A 20,784-nucleotide genomic window follows, 5' to 3' on the forward strand; every position below is an offset into this window, starting at 1 on the left:
TGCTATTCTAACTTTTCTGCTTTTGCCAGCCTTCTCACAACTTCATTATTTTATCCCAGAGTTCTAAATCTACCATGCATGATGACAACGGAAACAATCTACTCAAGTCCAAGTATAAATATGGCTTTTAGTGGCTCTCAAAGGAGCCATGATTCTAGCAGCTTGCAGGGTAAAATGAGACCCAGTAAGAGAGGGAAATGCAGTATCAGAAAATATTACCCACAAGCCTTTTGAAAATTCATATGCCTCTTCTGTTATGATTAGGAATTTTAGCAAGCCAGGATAGGTATATCAAGAAAGGAACAGAGACAAATATTTATAAAAGCTCACACAAGAAATATCCTAATATTGCTTCCAATATTCTTAACCTATCCTCTATTTTAACAGTAGTACAGTAAAATTTGCTTTAAAAAGACATGGGCTCATTTTTAGCAGTACAAAAAATATTCTTCCAGTAAGTATAGCATGAATTATATTATTTGTCAGTGATGCCTAAGCATGAAATGTAAAGGAGTTTAAGAAGTCACAGTTCGTAGATACTGGTTTTGTAGATATTGGGTTTAAATATTCATAAAAGCCAAGTGTAGTGGCAGCACCTGTAATCCTAGTACTTGTGAGGCTGAGACATGAAGACTGTTGCGAATTGGAGATCTGTCTGGGCTACAAAGTGAGCTTAAGGCTAGCCTAAACTGTGTATCAAGACCCTGTCTCAAAAAAGACAATAAACAAACACAGACACACACACACACACACAATGTCATAGTGAAAAAAAGAATAATCACACTTGGGAAAACTTTTAGTATCTGGATTAATAAGGTTATTATTTAGCAAGCAGGGAAGTAAATACCACCTCATGTTGAATATGAAGACTAAAATTCAGAACTATTATGGTGCCCCAATTATAAATAATGAAGTATTAAAGTAAGACACCAAAAAGGTAACTCTTAGGAGTGCATTTTAAGCCTCTGCCATCATCAAAGAAAAAAAACAGTTATCAAACTCTCTTCCGCCTTCAGATACCTTTTCTTCTGTAGTAGGTTTCCTATCTATAATAATAATTCATGTGTCCTAGCTACATTGTTGTATGGCTCTTAGCTGGGGACCAGAGGCACAGAAAAAGATGGAAATAAACAGGTACAATCTGGATGGGCAGCTTTATAAAACACAGGGGCTAAAAAGGCATTAAAGATTGTTTAGCAGTGTTTTTTGTTTTGGTTTTATGTAGTTCTGGCTGGCCTTGAACTCATGGTAATCCTCTTGCCTTGGCCTCATAAGTGCTGAGATTACAGGTATACACCACCATGCCCAGCTTTTTTTTTTTTTTAATTAGTATATGCTTGTAATACACAATGATTACATTCATCATGGCATTTAGCAATGTTTCTAAAATGTTTTCCACAAACTGACAAAATTAATTATAACAAAACTAGCAATCTAGCATTTGATAAATTTCAAAAGACTATAACACTAAAGGCATCATTTTGGAGTAAAATTTCTTTAAAATCTAATGGTGTACCAAAATCAACTTACCTTTATTTTCTTTCGATGTTTTATCTTTGGTACATTTTTATCTGCAGGTCTTACTATTTTATCTGCTTTAATCCATTCATCATATCTAAAATTAAAGGAAATATAAATATGTACAACATATACAACAGACAAGGCTATGCCACATTAAAGAGAAATCCACATGTGGTGTCATAACATTTTAGAGCTGGAAAAGATCTTGGAGATCACTTAGTTTAATTCCCAGATTTGATGAATAAGCTACCAAGTCTCAAAGAGAAAGCTGAGAAGATCTCCTGAAGTTTTACTGGCTAAGCCAACCTCTCTTGACTTGTTGAGGTTCACTCCTTACCCTGCTTTGTGGAAGAGAAACCAAATCTGTACAAAACAGTTCTTAAGCACAGGCAGGCAATTTTATCTTTAGACCTGTCAAGAAGCTAAGGTAACATATTACATGTAAGTTTATGAACCACTCACTGTGTGATAGAAAATCTTCATGTTATAATTTGTGACAACACAAAATTGCCCTGAAAAAAAATATGGCTGTTTATAAAATACTAGAAAAATATTAGGATATGAAGTTCTCAATATTCTGAATGCTTCCTTCCTGTGTGTACACAGTTGAGAATCAGCAAAGCTGTAGTAACTATTCAATCCGATACTGATAATCTTCTATTATTTTACATGGTTACTATTGACTATAGTAAACCTATCTGTTTACAAACAAGAACAACAGTTTATATCTGTACACTCTGAGAAAGAAGAAGCATTAAACACTAAGTCATTCTTTTTGCATTCTAAAGGTCTATTATGGAAAATAAAAAAATTCATTGACAAAAGGTTTTAAAATAAAATGTTCTAATAGGGGTATTTTTAAAAGTAACAAAGGTCCCAAACCAAGAAGTAGATTATCTGAGTTATCACTTGACTATTAAATTATATTCATAAGCTACCACAGTCCTAGAAAGTATCTGGAGCAACTCCCAGGCAAAGCATTACACTGCTGGTATAAAATACTGCATTGGCTACAGTATACCTGAGGTCTCAACTGCATGTTAAAGGATTATGTCTCTCCAGGTTTCAACTAGTAGAAGCCTCTGAGGGACAGGATGAGAAGAGAGGACAGACATAGGAATGGAATGAACACTAGGAAAGTTCTAACACAATCCCTGCTTACTAGTCATGTGGGTCTAATCAAGCGATTTCAACATCAGGCTGAATTTACTTCTGTATAAAATAAGACTGCATTTAAAAAATTTTAAAGACTTCATACCACATGAGATTTTTTGAGAAGAAAATTATAGTACTTTCAAAGATTTAAAGCAAATATTATTCCTCTTTTTGGTGCTTATACTGATACACTAATATCGACCTACACATTTGTGGTATATTTTACTTTTTCAGCAATATGAAAAATTGCATGATGTTTAAGAACAGACATTAGTGACATGGGAACAGATACACGGTAGAGTGCCTATCTAGCATACATAATGGTTTTTTCCAGAGCCTCAACACTGGAAAAAAAAAAGAGAACAAAAGAATGAAAGCACTTTAAGCCAGGTGTGGTGGCACACACCTGTACTCCCAGCATTCAGGAGGCTGAGGCAGGAGGATCACTGCAAGTTTAGGGCCAGCTTGGGTTACATACATAGAGTTCAAGTCCAGTCTGGACTACACACAGTGAGACCTTGTCTCAAAGAAACAAACAAAACAAGCAATAAAAATAGTTGTAGTCATTGTAACTAACAGGTTACCGACAGGTTTCAGAAGGGGCATGTGCCTTTAAAAATCAATCTACTTATTTTAGTCTAAGAAATTCCAAAAACAGAAGCACACAGTTTTAACCTAGTTTACAAGTACTATATGGTTTCCAAAAAGCACTAGGTGGAGAATTAGAGAATACTAAATGAACTACATGATTAAACAATGAAGTATCAGAATGATGGTGAGTAACAGACCAGGGAACAGAAAGCAGCATTAAACTGTACACCTGAAGAGGAAGAACAGGTGAAAATAATACATGACAATTTTGGCTGAGAAGTTTTAAAGTTACAGTCACAGTTTTTTTAAAGTAAAGTTACAGTTCCCTTACAAAAAAAGGCTGAGACAATGGATATAAACGTATTGGCAGTCATATATTCCAAAGCACAACAAACTTTTAAATAGTGTAGTTAGTTGCCTGACCAACTTTACAAGGAAAATAAAAAATGATCAAAGATAAAATGACAGTTATAACTAGATATATATCAATTAGATATTATATTAGACAATATGTAAATATCTAATACATAATTTAAATTTACTTTCATTATAGAATACTTCCAAAGAACAAAAAGAAACCTATGTGAGGGGAAAATTGTGTCTCCAAAACTCAACATTCCCTTCAGATTACTAAAATTATCAAAGAAAGAACAGTGGTAGAATGCGTGCCTAGCTTGGGTGATGCAATACCAGAAAAGAAGTATCCACAGTGCATAAAGTTGTAGTTTACAAATAGAATAATGGGCCGGGATTTAGCTCAGAGGAATAAGCGCCTGCCTGGCAAGTGTGAGGTCATGCTTCCATCCCAAGTACCAAACAAAACAAAGCAAGACAAAAGAAAGAAACAGAGTATTATACAATGATCACTCAGTGATGATTTCTCCTTGTGGTATATATAAAGTGTTTATTCCTCTCTAAAAGTTCCCCCAGTACTCCCAACAGTCTCATGCTTGTTAAGCAAGCAGTCTACTGAGCTTATTCCCAGACTTTTATTTTGAGACAGGGTTTTGCTCAGGTTGGCTTTGAACCTGAGATCCTCTTGCGTTAGCCTCCTGAGTGACTGGTATTATAGTTGCACACTACCACACGCAGGCTTAGAGTATTTGGTCTTGGTTTTTGTAATCTGTTTTGGTTTGGTTTTGTTCAGACAAGGTCTTGTTAATTTCCAGGCTGGCCTCGAACTTATGCTGCTATTCCTGGATTCAGCCTCCGAGGATAGCCGAGCGCACCACGATACCTGGGTTCTTAAAGAGTACATTCTTTAATGTATACACAAAGCTTAATAGCTGAACCAACAAACATTTTCGTTTTTAAAAGTCTCTAGTCCTTTTATTAAAACATTGCCAAACATGACCAACTCTTCTCTTGCATCTATACTAGTCATTTCTGTACAGGGGCTTTCCATTATTCCTCACGCGGTTTTGAGCATCACACAGAGAAAAGAAAGATATCAACATGCACATCCTGATGAAGTTTCTGTACTGACTAAGCAGAACGGACACCAGTATTGTAATAGCAAATATGAAGACAGCTCTTCAGAGAAACTACATTATACCTAAAGAATTAGACTTCTTGCCAAGCACAGCAGGTCTGCTACCTTCAGCTTCACGTTTAACGATAATGCAGCAGAAAAACTGAGAAAGGAATTTAACTTCAGCAGTTGACCTACAAACGAATTAAATTGCCTTCCAACTGTAGATTCAAGCAACATTTTTATAGGACTGTTCATGAAAAACCAGGAAGAGTAAACTCACAGAAGCTATCCTATTTTTAATTGTTTTATCTTTAGAAATTATGGTCAGAAGGGAGTAACAGGCCTCTTCCTAACAACAGTAAATTTACCTTGCTAGGCACAGGTGAAAAAGGAAATCTTCCATTGAAAAAAATAGGGGGTCGGGGGTTTAGCTCAGTGGCGTAAGTGCCTTGGCCTGGCAAACATGAGACCAGGAATGCAATCCCTGGGACCAAAATAAATAAATAAATAAATAAATAAATAAATAAATAAATAAATAAAATTAATCCAAACAAATATTAAAGATAAAAGAGTTTGAAAATTATGACTGTAATTAGCAGAGTTGAAGGTGCAGCTCAGATGTAGGATGCTTGCCTAGCACACAAAAGGCCCTAGTTGAGTAGCACCACCACCAATACGAAGAAAAGCCAACCAAAAAAAGACTCTGATAAACCTGTTCTTCTACAATTCAGTTATCAATACATTCATTTTAAGTAATGTTGTAACATGTAACCTATGTTGCAACATGTACCTTAACTGATATACTCAGCTAAACTATTCAGAAAAACATTTTCAAGGCACAAAAGTAACTTGATCTGCGAACATTCTTATTCAAGTCATTTAACATTCAATTAATGGAATAGAGATGAAATAACATAGTAAGGTTAATATGTAATAACATATAAATAAGTTAAATGAATAACATTATAAACAACGTAAGTTAAATGAGCACATTTAACTCACAAAGATATTGATTCTTCCTATTCTATAAAAAAAGTAGTAACTAGCTTAAATGATTAAAAATTATGTGAGACTCCAAGACTTAGTATTACATAGACTTATTCACTACAGAAGACTAAGTATTACATAGATATATGCATAAGAAATAAGCTCTGTACTGGGCACTGATATTAAGCAATGAACATAAGAAACCATTCCTGCTGGCAAAGAGCATACAATTTAACAGAACAGACATTGCTAGTGTTATCAAAGCAATACAAACCTGAAACCTGAAAGAAGCAATCATGATATTTGAATTCTTTTAATGTTTTTAAAGTTACAGAACTATGAGAAACCATTCAGAGACCACAGCACACTTGCTCTCACCAGAGAAAAATAGAAGTTCTAAAAGCAAAACCTTATGACTTTTGTTTGGCTACACTAGAAAAATCATCAGAGAAATCCTTTAGCAACAATAAAAAAACGGAAGAATATTAGTCAACCAAATAAACTAACAAAAACAGTTCCTATGCACATCAATTCAGACTAGTTCTTTCCAAACCCAACTTACAAAGAAAAGGTATCAGCACGTAATATATATCCAAAAGGCATAGTCTTAAAGAATTTTTTTACAAATAAATTACATGCAGAACAAAAATATCTTAAAATAATTTCAGAGCAAAACCAAACTGACAGAATACTCTACAACCCACTACTGGAAATACACTTATACATGATAAGATAAAACCAAATCATCAACGATTAATTTAATTAACATAATCATCTATATTTTGTTTATTGTAGAGACTCCTTAAATTAACAATATGTATTTTTCCTTTATACACAAAAGTCATAAAATTAACTAGTTGTTATATATCTCACATCTAAAGTGGAAATGTAGACTTCCTTAATGAAATTTTCTTCTTTGATTAATAAAGTATGAAAACAGCTTGAAAAAAATTATATGACAATGAAAAGAAGGATTAATAGCTGTAAATTTTAGAAGCAATATTTATAAATTTTATATAATCCATATTTTAATCTAATATGAACAAAAATTAAAGCACTGTATTATTTTTAAAAAACTGTAAGCATATTTTTTTGTTTGTTTTGGTACCATGGATAGAACTCACAACCTCACGCTTGTCAGGAAGGTGCTTACGCTGCTGAACTAAATACCCAGCCCTCCTAAGCATATTATATTAACATTTCATAACCCTCATCAGAGACAAAAATGATACGCATCATAATTAAGAATGCAAATGGTTGAAACATGAATATTATAGCAAAACCATACTTAAAATTTGCCAGAAGCAGCTCAACACAATGGTAATTATATCAATAAATTTTTCTAAGGAATTTAACTCTCAAAGATGAAACAGAAGTATAAATCTTTAGGCATATAATATGTAATTAACAAAAACATATCAAATCATTTATCAAATTTGTAAGACTACTGCAAATGGTTTAACAACTGAGGTAACTGATTTTATATTTAATGTGGCTACTAGGTTTTAAAAATACCCCACCAGTTTACTTTGGTAAGTTTAAGGAATTAGTATTTGTGTCCATTTACACAAAAATACTGAAGCAACAACTGCCAATCTACAAAACTATCTAGTAGAATATGTTCAAGTTTATATTCTATATTAAACACATCACCCAGTCTATACAAACTACTGAATGGAACAGAATCAGCTTTAATAAACATTCCAAACTGAATACACAAAGAAGAATTAATTTCCATGAACTACTGAATTATTCATCTTCATGAATAAAATGTTTACTCTGTAATTAAGTTACTCTCCTCTAAAACAAATCTATACATATATACTTGGAAATTATTGTCAATGGGTCTTGAATTATTGTGCTACAGAAAGAAAACATAATATTCCAGTATTCTATGCTTTCTTTTATCTTCACCATAATTTCCAAGCATGTGAGTAAAGTAACTTTGTATTGTATTATATTCCTAAATCCAATGATATACACAATGAGCATATAGCAGGGATCAGATTACAAGGAAATAAAATAAAAGTTAATACAGAATATTCTAGCAAATAAAAGCACAGGGAACTTAAAAAATGACATTTAAAAGTTGTAGGATAGCCAGGCATAGTGGCACAAACCTATAATCCCAGCAACCTGTGAGGCTGAGACAGTAGGATCACTGTTTAAGCCTCCCCTGGCAATTCAGTGACTTGGTAGACCTTGTCTCAAAAAAACAAGAACTGAGGACATAGTTTTAACATGAATGTCTTCCTGAGTTTAAACACCAGCATCACAATTAATTAAATAAACAAATAGGTAGACAAAAAAAGAATAAAAAAGCCGCCAACTGAAAGGTTCCAATAAAATTCATTCTAGTCTCCATCAAAACTCCATTTTGGTTGCTAACAGTTACAAAAATTACAAAGCTTGAGTATAGCTCTTAAGTCAGAATATATCTACAGACCTAGTACTACAGATTCAACTACAAAAAAAATTTGACAGTACTGGATTTCACAATGTTTTCCTGTATGTAATACTGAAAGCAAAGGTTTAAAAATTAGATAAAGTGAACTTTATCAAAATTGAAAACCTTTGTACACCTAAAGATAGCATTTAGAGAATGAAAAGATAGCCCATGGAATGCATAAAATATGCCAATTACATGATATGAGATTAATATGCAGAATATATGAAGAACTACTCCAGCTCAACAACATAACCAACCAATTACAAAAATGGAGAAGAACCTGAGGAGACATTACTTTTCAAACAAGATATACATATGGTTAATAAACATGTGAAAACTATTCACCATCCCTAGTGATTAGGGAAATGCAAACTGAATCACAGTGAGATATAACTTTATATCCCCCAGAGTGGGGGTGGGGTGGGGGTCATGGTAAAGTAGTAGGGAAATTTGAGCACTAATACATAGAAGGGTGTAACTTATGCGGGAAGATATGATAGTCACTTAGAAAGTGAGCATGGTTACATATAAAATGAGATGTAAGAGGCTCCACTGAGATGTAACGAGCACTTCTGTCCTAAACCCCTAGTAGTCCTTTACTTTTACAAAGCAGTGATTTCCATTCTGTTGCCAGAGTCAATACGGCCTAACATCTGGTTAGTACTTTTATATGCCAGGTACATGCTTTTCTAAGCATAGTAAGGGATACTAGTGGAATATGGAATAGGATGTTTTTGTTTCAAAATTAAATGCATTTGCATAATACAGTATAGTTTCAACAATGAATAAAGAAGGCAAAAAGTTGTTAGCAAGACAAGAATTATCCACAGCCCTAAGTAGAAGTTTTATTCCAGGAGATAAAATTCTTTTAGCTGAGATAAATAATTTAGGAAATAATCACTATCAAAAAAGTAATTCAGAATTGGAAAAAATACGAAGTTTTAAAAAATACATGCAAGTCTGAAGGAAATGCAAGGGAATGAGTAGAACGGAGAAAACACAAAGCTAAAAGAGAATTAAAATGAGAAATACCTTTATATTGATAAAGGCAAAAAAAAATACAAAAAAGTCAAAACAGTTGGCAGCTACCATAACCTTCAAGTAAAATGTATCATGGACAGAATGATCTACTGGATGCAATAGCAATGGTGACAACAAAGACAAAAGGGCAACATATGAGGGTGGAATTTAGCTTCAATGGTGCTGATATGCTGTTTTGAAGACATGCTGTAGGGAGGACCCTGATGAAAATGAGTTTACACAAAAATGACAAACAAAAAAAATAGGACAGCAACTTCCAGGTTAACTCTTTCAAAACAGTTTTTTTGCTAGATAAAAATGTAGCCCAGAAATGACACATCAGGATACCAGCTGGGCTCAAAACAAGATGCTCTATTGGGGTTGATGGGACATGCCTGTAATTCCAGCACTTGTGAGACTTGAGGGAGGAGTATCATGAATTCAAGCCCCGCCTGAAGTACAGAGCAAGATACTGTCTCAAAACACAAAAGACAAGATTTTGTTTGAGAAATAAGAAATAACTCTGTATCTACATGTGGGTGGAAATGGCTCTAAACAGTAACAAATGACCCGGACTTTGACAAGAGGGCGAAGGAGGCTAGATAGTGATTATTCACCTATGGCTAGAGATGAAAACACTATGTGATCACAGATGCAGGTAGGAAGGCTTAGTAAGTTTAAATCTGTGGAAATTCTCTCAATTTAATTTCTCAGTGAGGTAAAAAGCAAAGTCACTGGCAGAAAGGATGGGGAAGAAACACTGGGGATGTAAAAAAAGAACAAACAGTATGAAACATTACTGACAAAGTAGACAAGTGAAGAGAAAATGAACAGGGAAAAATAAGGGACTTGCTTGAGGTTTACAGTGGCCAGCCAACAAAATCAGCTGTTCAAATAGGAGGCAAGGAGAAAGAATGTTCAGGGTTCTTGTGATTTTGTCAGGGAGTACTTATTACCATGACCAGCAAGAGAGCAAAAGACCAGAAAGTTAAAGAAGTTTTAACAATTGACTTAGGACAGCAACAGGAGAGGTCTGAAAGAGGGTGTGGGAGAAAGAATCAATATAAGACCTCTTAGAGTACTTTCCTCGTCTCGGCTAGTAATTCCTCTGTAAGTGACCATTTCTTAACTTCTTCAGTGCCATCTGTAGTATTTGGTACATAGATGTTCAAATTCTTTTTGCCACATAAAGAATCAAGTTGGATAAAAAATGATGCTATCAAAAAGTGGAACTGAACCTGTTTGGAAAAGCCTTCTATTAGGTTTTTTTTTTTTTTTTTTTCCTTCCTGATGCCCATCCTCTGAGGAGGATTCAACATGCTTGGAAAGTAAGAGATTTCTAAAATCTGGGGGCTGGGTGATTTAGCTCAGCCGCATAAGCGCCTACCTGGCAAGCGCAAGGTCCTGAGTTCAATCCATGGTACCACAAAAGAAAAAAATCTAAAATCTAATTTAAGGCTTTTTCATTTAAAATAATATACTTAAGCCCCCAATTTAATAAATTTTACCTGTGCAGTTAATCTTACTGGTGACCATAGTTTTGTCCAATTTCATGCCACCTTGCAAGTCCTCATGTTTCCCCACTTTAGACCTGCCTCACATTGTGGTTTTACTCTACCAAAGTCCCCAAAAATGAGAGTCTTTGGCAAACTACTTGGGACCCCCTCTCTCTCTCTCTCTCTCAGAAGCTTTCTTTTTCTCAATAAATATATTCTGCTTTTAAAATGAAACACTTAAGCATGATTTATCATATTTTCAGTCTTCTGTAATTTCTAATATGGAACAGAATTCTTGTTCCTTAAGAACTATATAGTTAACATTTAAAAAAATTTTTATTAGTGTACGTTGTGGTACATAACAAATATACTCATCATGAGGATATATTTATAATTTTATTGGTTTTGTTTTGCTTTTCGTATCTTTTGAGACAGGATTTTGCTATGCAGTTCAGGTTGGCCTTGAACTCACTTTGTAGCTCAACCTGATCTTGAACTTAGAGTGGTCCTCCTGCCTCCATTTCCCATGGGCTGGGATTACAAAGTGTGTGTTACAATTTTAAAGTGTCTATTTTCTACTCTTTTATATTGTGGCATCCTTTAATGTATTTAGTGACCCTCAATATAGAAAAAAAAATCTCTCACTAAATTCCCAGACACACTGATTACAAAAATCCAAGTTAGAAAAGAATAGAGAAAACTTTGTCAGTATTAATGCATTTTAAATTTCATGCCAAGCAATCCAGATACAGTATTCCACTTAACATTCAGTTGTTAGAGGACAAAGACAACCTTGCACACTCTATGAAATTTATGGCAGGTTAATGTCAGGCCCATATTTATGACATGACAAGTCTTGACAGTGAAAACGACCAATAATGATAGTAATAACTTCTATACAATAGTATCATTAAGAAGTTAAAACAATGTAAACATAAAATCTACTACTAAAGGATTCCTAACTGATGATTCTCTCCATATATATGTAGAGAGGGCACACTAGGAGAGGGACAGTGCTGGAACTACAACTTTGAGCCTTGCACAGGATAGGTGAGTTTCACTGCACCCAGCTACATGTCAGTCCCTGTGGTAAAACTTTTTAAAGTGTAGAGATAGATTTTTTTTTTTCTTTTTGAGCCAGGGTCTCGCTATGCAGTTCAGGCTGGCCTTACGCTCACTTTGTAGCCCAGGCTGGTCTCGAACTTGCCACAATCCACCTGCCTCAGTCTCCCAAGTACTAGGATTACAGGAGTGTACCACCACACTCGGCTTGAAGATAGATTCTTAAAAACTGAAAGACAATACATTAACACAGATGGCAATTTTATCTTTCTATTTCTCTTTATTCTCATTTTCCTAAATTGAGTGTTACTGTAAGAAGCTTTAAAAATTTATATAAAACTAAGACCTAGAATATCCTGAGTATTCTAAAGTTTGTTAACTTACTAAACTTTATATACTGAACAATACCCTTTTGTATATATGGTCATCATATCAAAATAATTCTGAAGATATATTATAACATTTGTGGTCAAAACTTCCAGCTACTTCCATTATATATGGTGGAAGCATGTAAAGTACCATTTTATTCCCTCATTGTAGCAGTGAAAAGTAAATTGCCTCAGATACTAACCTTACTATAACAAAAAGCTAAACATTTTTAAGCAGTGCAGTAGAAACATAAGATACTAAAGATCTATCTAGCGTTTTGGAAACAGAAATGTAGAATTTAATAAGAAATATAACACTAAAAGGAACCAAGATATTCTTCTATGAAGAAAAAGTATGTTTACTGGAAGTTTCAGATAAAATGAACATAAAACATAAGTAGCTGCATATAAAATTTACTCGATTATTTTTCTCATTAATGACTGTCACTAAAGATAAAACTTTCAAAAAAAAAGAGAAAACTACTTTCCTAAGTCTCCATGCATGAATCTCCACTTCTAGTTTTACATCTCTTAAGTATAAATGCAGAAATTATACTGAGATTTCCAAAATACTAGGGAAATCTTAGAGCTGGTATTTGCTACAATCCTTTTTAGATCAGGTTAAGACATGGAGAAGCAAAAACCTTAATTTTTACTGATTTAAAAGATAAATTCTTTAGTTGTTATCATAAAAAAAAACCCAGGACACTGTCAAGTTAACTTTTAAAAAATTAAATGGACAGTCTACTGAAATACAGCTATTTTCTCTATGATATAATGTGTGTAGAGATAACACCCTACATCTTCATCATGACATTGTCTTCTTTTGAAAATTCTTAGCATATGTACACTTGAGCTGTCAGAAATAACACACGCACTACTTGTTGAAGTACGTCTCATTTTCCTGTTATTACAAATTTGAATGCCTGAATTTAAAATTGTTCCTTACTCTTCCCTCCTCCATGAATTTTAATAACAGACATTTCTTCTAACCTCTGAAACCTAACTGCTCTTAAAAATGACTTTCTTTTAATCTTTTAAGCAAGTGGTATTTTAATTCTGAAATATTTTGTGAATGTCTAAGACTCTTTTGCTTAATGAGTCTAATAGAGAATAATAATCAAGCCTTGATTATAGTGATAAGTGAAGAATATCTAAATTCAATGCACTTTTCAGAGAATTTTAAGCGTTGTATAATGAACAAGGGAAAAAAAAAAAAGCCTGCTTTAGTATGTAAGAAAAAAGAACCAAGAAGTGAAAGGTTTGTACTAAATTTTGCTGTTTCAATTTTTCTTCCTAATTTTAAGCCAACATATTCTACATTTCCATTTAAACTGGTTTTTTTTTTTTTTTTTGTACTAAGGATCATACTTACAACCTCAAGCTTTCCAAGGAGGTGCTTATGCTGCTGAGCTAAATCCCCGGCTGTACATTTCCATCTCTATTGTTGGCAGATTTAAACTCTTCCTGCATTTTAACTTAACAGTATCATTTAGTAAAATCAAACTATTTGGATTTGGATAAAATATTCTTATAGCATCTATAAGGTATAATACTCCCCCCTTAATTCTTATTCCCAACTCAGTTCTAGAAGTTTTGTAGCAGTTCTCGAAGATCTCTATTGCAAGCATCTTTATAAGATTATGTTCAAAAGCATAGTGAAGGGTGCTGACAAGTGCCACTGGAAAGATAAACTCACAAAAAAATTTACTGTGTCCCCATTTTGATGTTTTCCAAATGACAATGGAAGAAAAATGTTTTTGATTAACTCAAGACACTTACAAGAGTGCAACTAAGAATACTCACATAAAAGGACTTCCAGAAAGCCAGGCATGGTGGCACACACCTGTAATTCTAGCTCTCGGGAGGCTGAGGCAGAAGAATTGTTCTGAGTTGGAGACCAGCCTGGACTACAAGGCCAGCAGTTGAGACTCTGTCTCAAAAAAAAACCAAAAAAAAAGGGGTGGGACACTTCCAGAACTGCTTCAAAAACTGACAAGAATGATGAAGTAATTGTATAAGAAGCAAGGGGGAGTATTTTGATGAGGACAAATGGGTTTGTCTTTTTCTCTAGTAGTAATTTTTAAAAAATTACAGCGTTCATTAAAATTTGCCTTTTTCTTTCTTTTTTGGTACCAGGAATTGAATTCAGGACCTTGTGCTTACCAGGCAGATACTGAAGCACTGAGCCATTATCTCTAGCCCTCATTATATTTTTAAATCACATTTAATACATCTGAGTTCTCAAGTTGTTCTTTTAAACATGGCATTTGGGTGAAGAAAATCAAATACCACAAAGGCAGTACAAGAACTGAAGGCTGAAAGTACGGAAGTGTTAACCCTTCAATACCTAGTGTTCCGTTTTTGGAATGCCCACAATATCAGAACACTACATAATTTTTCTCTTCAAAATTCTTGTTGTTTGAATTCTTCTAGATAACATTTATCAATTTCATGTAAAAATATTTTTAAAAACTGCCATCTCTGGAATAAATGGGTTAAAAGTGCTAGCTGGAAAAGGTTATGTTTCAGTACAATTATCGTATCTAACCACTGATGATAGATGTTCTTAAAAATCCAAATCTTTATTAATTTGTTCACTAGGAACAATAAAAAAGGAGTCCCAAACAAACTCCTGAACACTTCCTTCATAATATTATTTGCTGTTTTCTTCTCAGCATCAGATTAGAATAAAAGTATACTTTTCTCAAAGTAAGGAAGGTAAACCATGCTTCCAGAATTTTTTGTTACAATAGAACACAATATATTTCTAGGAAACAATCTGAGACATCTGCTTAGTAACTTCCTAAACTACAGAATACTTGTATGTCTGTGTCTGTCAATGTGTGGACAGCAGTGCTGGGAAGTAAAACAGGGACATGTACATGCAATGTGAAAGCTGATTACTGAGTCACAACCCCAGTCCCAAGAACACAATTTACAGAATATGAGAACTTTATTTCTCCTTAAAGACACTAGGCACATTATGACCTACATACAATATGATTAAATTTTCAAGGGCTCAGGGACTGGGGATTTAGCTCAGCGGCATAAGCGCCTGCCTTGCAAGCAGGCAGTCGTGAGTTCGATCCCCGGTACCCATAAAAAGGAAAAGGAAAAAGGAGAAAAAAAAATTTTTTTCAAAGGCTCTATTCTATCATAGGCTAGATTTCATATACAAGTACCAAATATTCCAAAATTAAATTACTGTTAAAAGATCTTAAAACCAAATGGCCAATTTTCAATAAAAGCAAAACACAAAACTTCTCTGGATAAACCTAAGAAAATCTGTGTAAGAAAAGAAAAGCTCACTCAAGTCACTGAATATAACCTACAACCAAATCTCAGTTTTATCTTTTAGTTCCCCAGATCAACACCAATCACCAGGGACATTCTATTTTAGTTATTCTATTTTATTCAGTTATATTTTCAACTACAGTGTTTCAAAGATACAAATAAATTTCTAAGATTTATAAACAAGGTTGAAATGCAATGGTGGTTTAAAAGGAGACAGAATCTTCTTGAAGTAATTATTATCTAATAAACTGCAACTTTTCAATCCTTGCCTATTACAGAAACATGTGATGACAAGAATACAAAAAATAGAGCCAGGCATGATAGGGCACACCATAACCTCAGTGCTCTTGGACACAGAGGAGATCACAAGTTCAAGCCCAACCCAGGCAACTAGAGTCCCTCTGTCAAAAAATTAAAAAATGAAAAGAATTGAGGATGTAGCTCAGTGTAAAGGTCCTGGGTTTAATCCCCAGTATTTCCTTGCCTCACACACACTAAGAACATGAAGAGGAGGCTGTGGTAGCAATGTAGAATAAAATGAAGAGAGAAAGCAGTCTATAGGCATCAAGAAGTTAAAATGTCTTTTACCCATTTAAAAGACTTATCTATCATTTCATCAGTGTTTTCTCCATTATTTCTCCAAATACATTATAAATGTATTTCATAAAATCAACTAGGTACAGCCGTTTTCAAGACACTATGGATGTTTTTAAGCACTAAAATTATTAGTATGAAATCACTAAGTGAGGTATTTACATGTCAAATACTGCAAATAATTTTTACTAACCCTCAATTAGAATTCTAAGTCCAAAATTCATTACGTAAGTTTTAAAATAGAAAAGGATTTGCAAAGTGATTTTTATGTAATAATCACTAGCTAAAACTCAAGTTACCTCACATTCCATCCGCAGTAATGCACCAAGTAAAGGACCTCTCCACCTTCGACATCAGAATCTTTAATACTAGCTTCATACATTTTTTGATTTTTCCCTCGTCCATACCGCACTTGGACTTTCATGCCTGGAGGATAGCATTCAAACTCCTCTTCTTCATTGTTTTCATCATCATCTTCATCCTCTTCCTCATCTTCCTCCTCCTCCTCCTCCTCTTCTGCTTCTTCATCATCTTCATCTTCATCTTTATTCGTTTCATCTCTTGAAAGGTTTAAAAAATTGCAGAGTTAATAAAAGATACTTCATAAGGTTTTCAGTTCCAAACCACATATACTGATAAAAATCGTGGCTGTGATTGTTCCAGGAACAGCAGGTTCCATGTGTATCAAATGCTCTGAGTTTCAGTTTAAGAGTAAAAACTAAAATTGTGTAAGATGACCATGGTTACAGAAAGATATATTTAAGAGAAAAATGAAGATTCAGAAATAAGTGTGTTAAAAGAATATTCCCAACAGAAGAACTGAGTGCTGAATAGGCAAGAAACTAGTAAGATTGACTGTAACAATTTTCTCACATTTTATTATGAAAATGTTTTACATCTCAGTTGACAAATTCATTCTACTTCATTGCCATTTATGACTAGAAATTATACTTGAACAAATATTTCCATTCTTAGGACATTTAGAACAAAAATATTTACTAGCAGATGGCTAGTCTTAGTAACTGCAAAACATGTTCCATCCACATTTGCAAATGTTGTACTGAATATTAAAGTTTTACAGGAATATTCTACTAATGTCATATCTATATCACATCAACTTTGCTTTTTCTATTCTTTTAAGTATCATAATTTCTGTTCTCGTACTATATTTACTAAAGGTTTTCTTCTGCAACTTTAAAGTTCCAAAGAACTAAGTATATGAGAAGCCAATTTCAAAACTAAATAAAATACAAGCTTTTCTAAAAGCATTACAAACACTTTAATTTTCTCAATACTGTGTGCTTTGTAAAATTGAGCATTCACTCTTGTATTAAGTTGGAGAAAATCTCAATTATAAATCTTCAAATTACATTTATATAAAATAAACTTCAACAACATGAAATTGAGACGTATAGTCTGTTACCTACCACTGTATTCTGTATTTATTACATTTCCCTCAAAAATTATCCATCATGTAACAACTAAAAAATGAGTATCACAAAACAGTACCTTTTCAGTGATGACATATTTATGAATCATTTCTAATTACATAATTACACAGGCAACAAAAACCTACAGTTATGTAAGTCGTACATTGAACTCTTTATCCCCTTTTCTCCTTCTGCATAATGGGGAATGTAGCTGGGAGGAATCCCTCAAGGGTTTGTGAATGAAGTCTTGAGTTCAAACATACCTAAGCACATTACTTCAGTCTAAAATGTATCATAGAGATTAGAAAATGCTCAACAACTATGCCTAAAGATCACAATCAAATGAGTATTTAATAAATAAAACCTAGCCAGCTATAATCAGATAAAATATGTATGAACTCTTATTTAAAACATATATACATTTCCATGATTTTTTACTTTTTTGGTTTTCTGAAACAGGTTACTGCTGTGTACTGTAGGTTGGTCTCAAAACTCAAAATCCTCCCGCTTCAAATCTTGAGTGTGGGATTACCAGAAATGGTTATTACAGATAATTGTAAACATCATATAGCAAATTTAAACAGCTAAATAATTTTTTGGAAATAATACTACTTATTCAAGTCTTAAGACTGCAAATCAGGAAATAAAAGAAGTATATCTGGTGGCCATAATAAAAGGAAGACATTTATCATGCACTTGAAAATCCTCGTATCCGAAAAAGATACAGAATAGTCTATAGTCTAAAAATAAAACAAACACTAACCTGTAACTTACATTATATAAGGCACTGAGTATAACTGACAAATACCAACAAAACCATACGATCATACTAAGTAGTAGCCAGTGCTAATTTCTATTTCACCTAGAATAAAAACCAAATACTCTAGAAAAAGCCTTCAAATGAGTGAAAATATACATTTAATGTCAAACATTAAGCACAAATAAAATAAAACCTTTACAATGTACTAAAGTATAAAGCAAACAACATATGACTAGCAATTAGCCTAAGAAAACTACTCTACTTTTTTTCCCTGAAGGTAATGAACTAAACCAAATTGAACACAGGGTAGCAAGAAACAAATCCTCTAAAATATATGAAACATTACCAACATAGGGAAATTAGAAATTAACCTGTTACATATATTAATTACATATATGCATATATATATATATATGTACACATATATGTATTTAAGTTAGTTATCTTTTAAAGATTAGCATTTTGGGAAAACAATTGTAGCCCCCTCCAAAGAGATTTAGTCGTCTAAATGGACAAATGTCAATTTTTCTTAGATTGTTAATTCCTCCAATAAAACAAATTTCTTTAAAGCTTCCTTTTATTAAGTAACTGTTATGAGCTAGGCACTAAATCAGGCATTTAACATATATTAATTTCTTTAATCTCTCATAACTAGACCAAATAGAAATGACACTGAAAATTATTGGCTATAGTCAATTCAAAGTTATTTGATGTAATAGAAAAATACATACATATTAACGCTTTACAGTAACAATTCCATCTATAATTAATAAAACTCAGAAATCAATTATAATAGGCGCCCACGTCTGTGGTTTTGCTTTCCTTCGTTTCAGTTACCCATGATCAAAAATAGTCAGAAAATACTAAATGGAAAATTCGATCAATGAACAATTCAAACACTTAGTAAACTATGTGCCACTGTGAGTATTGTGATGCAGTCTTGTACCATTTTGATCCAGCCTGCACTGGATGTGAATTATCTCTTCATACAGAATATCCACACAATATATGTCATGCTGTCCACCTATCGTCACTAGGTTGCCACCTCAGTTTTCATATTGATTTTTTCAGTAACAATGCTTGTGTTCAAGTAAGCCTTAATTTACTTATGAATGGGTGTGTGATGCAAATGAGGCAGAAAAGACCAACTCTGGCATCCTTACAGCACATATTAAAACACACACATACACACAGTCATACTGGTATTTCAGTGAACAACAAACTATACATACAACAATGATCCTGTAAGATTCTTATCTTACAGCTTGAAATGCTGCAGCAATTTCAGTTTGGGGAAACATACTCTATAATGTTTCAGACAACAATGAAATCATAGATGTATTTCTCAGAACACACACCATGGGAACCAGACACATGACTATACATACATACATACGTAGGTTCAGTACTATCTCTGATTTCAGGTATCCACTTGGAGGTTTTAGAATGTGCTCCCAGGGTGTAAGGGTTCTTTATACACAGTTCTTTTAAAGAGTATCAAATGCAGGCACTCATATAAGGAAAAATATTTTTGTAATATAAATATACTAACGTATTGTTTAACAAGAAGAATATATTCTAAGAAATGTGTTCCTAAGCAATTCTGTCATTGTGCAGACATCACTGACTGTACATAAACATATTATTATAGGATAGCCTATTATATAATGAGGCTTACAATCTAGGACCACTGTTGACCATAACATCATTTTACAGCCTATGAGTGTGTTCATAAATATCCACAGTACATAAAAAGTCATATAGTTGAAACATTAAAGCAAATAATAGGGGCTGGGGATTTAGCTCAGCAGCATAAGCACCTGCCTTGCCAGCAGGCGGTCATGAATTCGATCCCTGGTACCGATAAAAAAAAAAAAAATTCCCAATTAAAAAAAAAAGCAAATAATAAAACTTTACAGGCTTACAGAGTGTTTCTGCAAAGAAACATCTAGAGATTTAAGATTTTATGTAAAATATTGAATTCTGTTTTAATTTTTAGTTGAAACAATCTCCATTTAGAAATGTGGAGTAATTCATATACACATTTATAAATGCAGAAACAGAATAAAGTATAATCAACATTTATTACTACATTCAACTAAATAAACCCAGTATTTTTTTTCTTACATATTCATACCAGCAAATTTCAGAAGTACATCTTATCAAGAAATTTGAGGCAAAAAAGTTGGATCTTTACTAAGTTTCTTAACAGGTGAATCCTCCATATCACAAAAAGACAAGAGACTCCACTAGGATTAAGGTGTACTTTAAATATGTGTGTGTATGTGTGTGTGTATATATATATATATAGACATAGAAATGTAATCAAATGTAATGAACACTTCATAGTATATTAATCTGGGTCTACTTAAAATTTTTTTCTTCCTTATTCATATGCTAGAGCCAAATTTCAAAAAAGTATTAAAATGGTACCAAAAATGGCTATGCTTTTTAAAAATGAAACACTAATACTGGAGATATTTGATTTTAAAACCTCAGAAATAAAATAAGAAAGTTTATAGAGGGGCCCAAAAGAGACTTAGTAAATAAAGAGCAGAAGAGGGGTTCAAGGCAAGGTAG

The 20,784-nt window shown here is 33.3% G+C and overlaps 1 protein-coding gene and 1 long non-coding RNA gene across 8 annotated transcripts in view; one reads left to right on the forward strand and one right to left on the reverse strand.

Annotated features, from left to right (window-relative positions):
- LOC106028456 (uncharacterized) overlaps window positions 1-14,446 on the forward strand; it is a 39,965-nt gene extending 25,519 nt beyond the window's left edge. Inside the window, exon 3 of one of the 2 annotated variants that reach the window (XR_010051242.1) lies at window positions 14,263-14,446. This is a non-coding gene — a long non-coding RNA (uncharacterized LOC106028456). Of the gene's footprint in view, window positions 1-4,436; window positions 5,204-14,262 lie in introns of those variants that run through there. The other variant, XR_001202074.3, reaches the window with a different exon arrangement.
- The window catches only part of Arid4b (AT-rich interaction domain 4B), a 134,381-nt gene that overhangs the window by 21,324 nt on the left and 92,273 nt on the right, over window positions 1-20,784 (reverse strand). For 4 of the 6 annotated variants that reach the window (XM_063260062.1, XM_063260065.1, XM_063260066.1 and 1 more), the window contains exons 17-18: window positions 16,314-16,574; window positions 1,531-1,615 (exon numbers count right to left, since the gene is read on the reverse strand). In XM_063260062.1, coding sequence (XP_063116132.1) covers window positions 1,531-1,615; window positions 16,314-16,574 — 346 coding nt within the window. The remainder of the gene's footprint in view (window positions 1-1,530; window positions 1,616-16,313; window positions 16,575-20,784) is intronic. The other 2 variants (XM_063260063.1, XM_063260064.1) reach the window with 2 other exon arrangements.

The sequence above is a fragment of the Cavia porcellus genome, unplaced genomic scaffold (assembly GCF_034190915.1).
Source record: "Cavia porcellus strain 051 isolate PalLab524CR breed Dunkin Hartley unplaced genomic scaffold, mCavPor4.1 scaffold_13, whole genome shotgun sequence".
Lineage (NCBI taxonomy): Eukaryota > Metazoa > Chordata > Mammalia > Rodentia > Caviidae > Cavia > Cavia porcellus.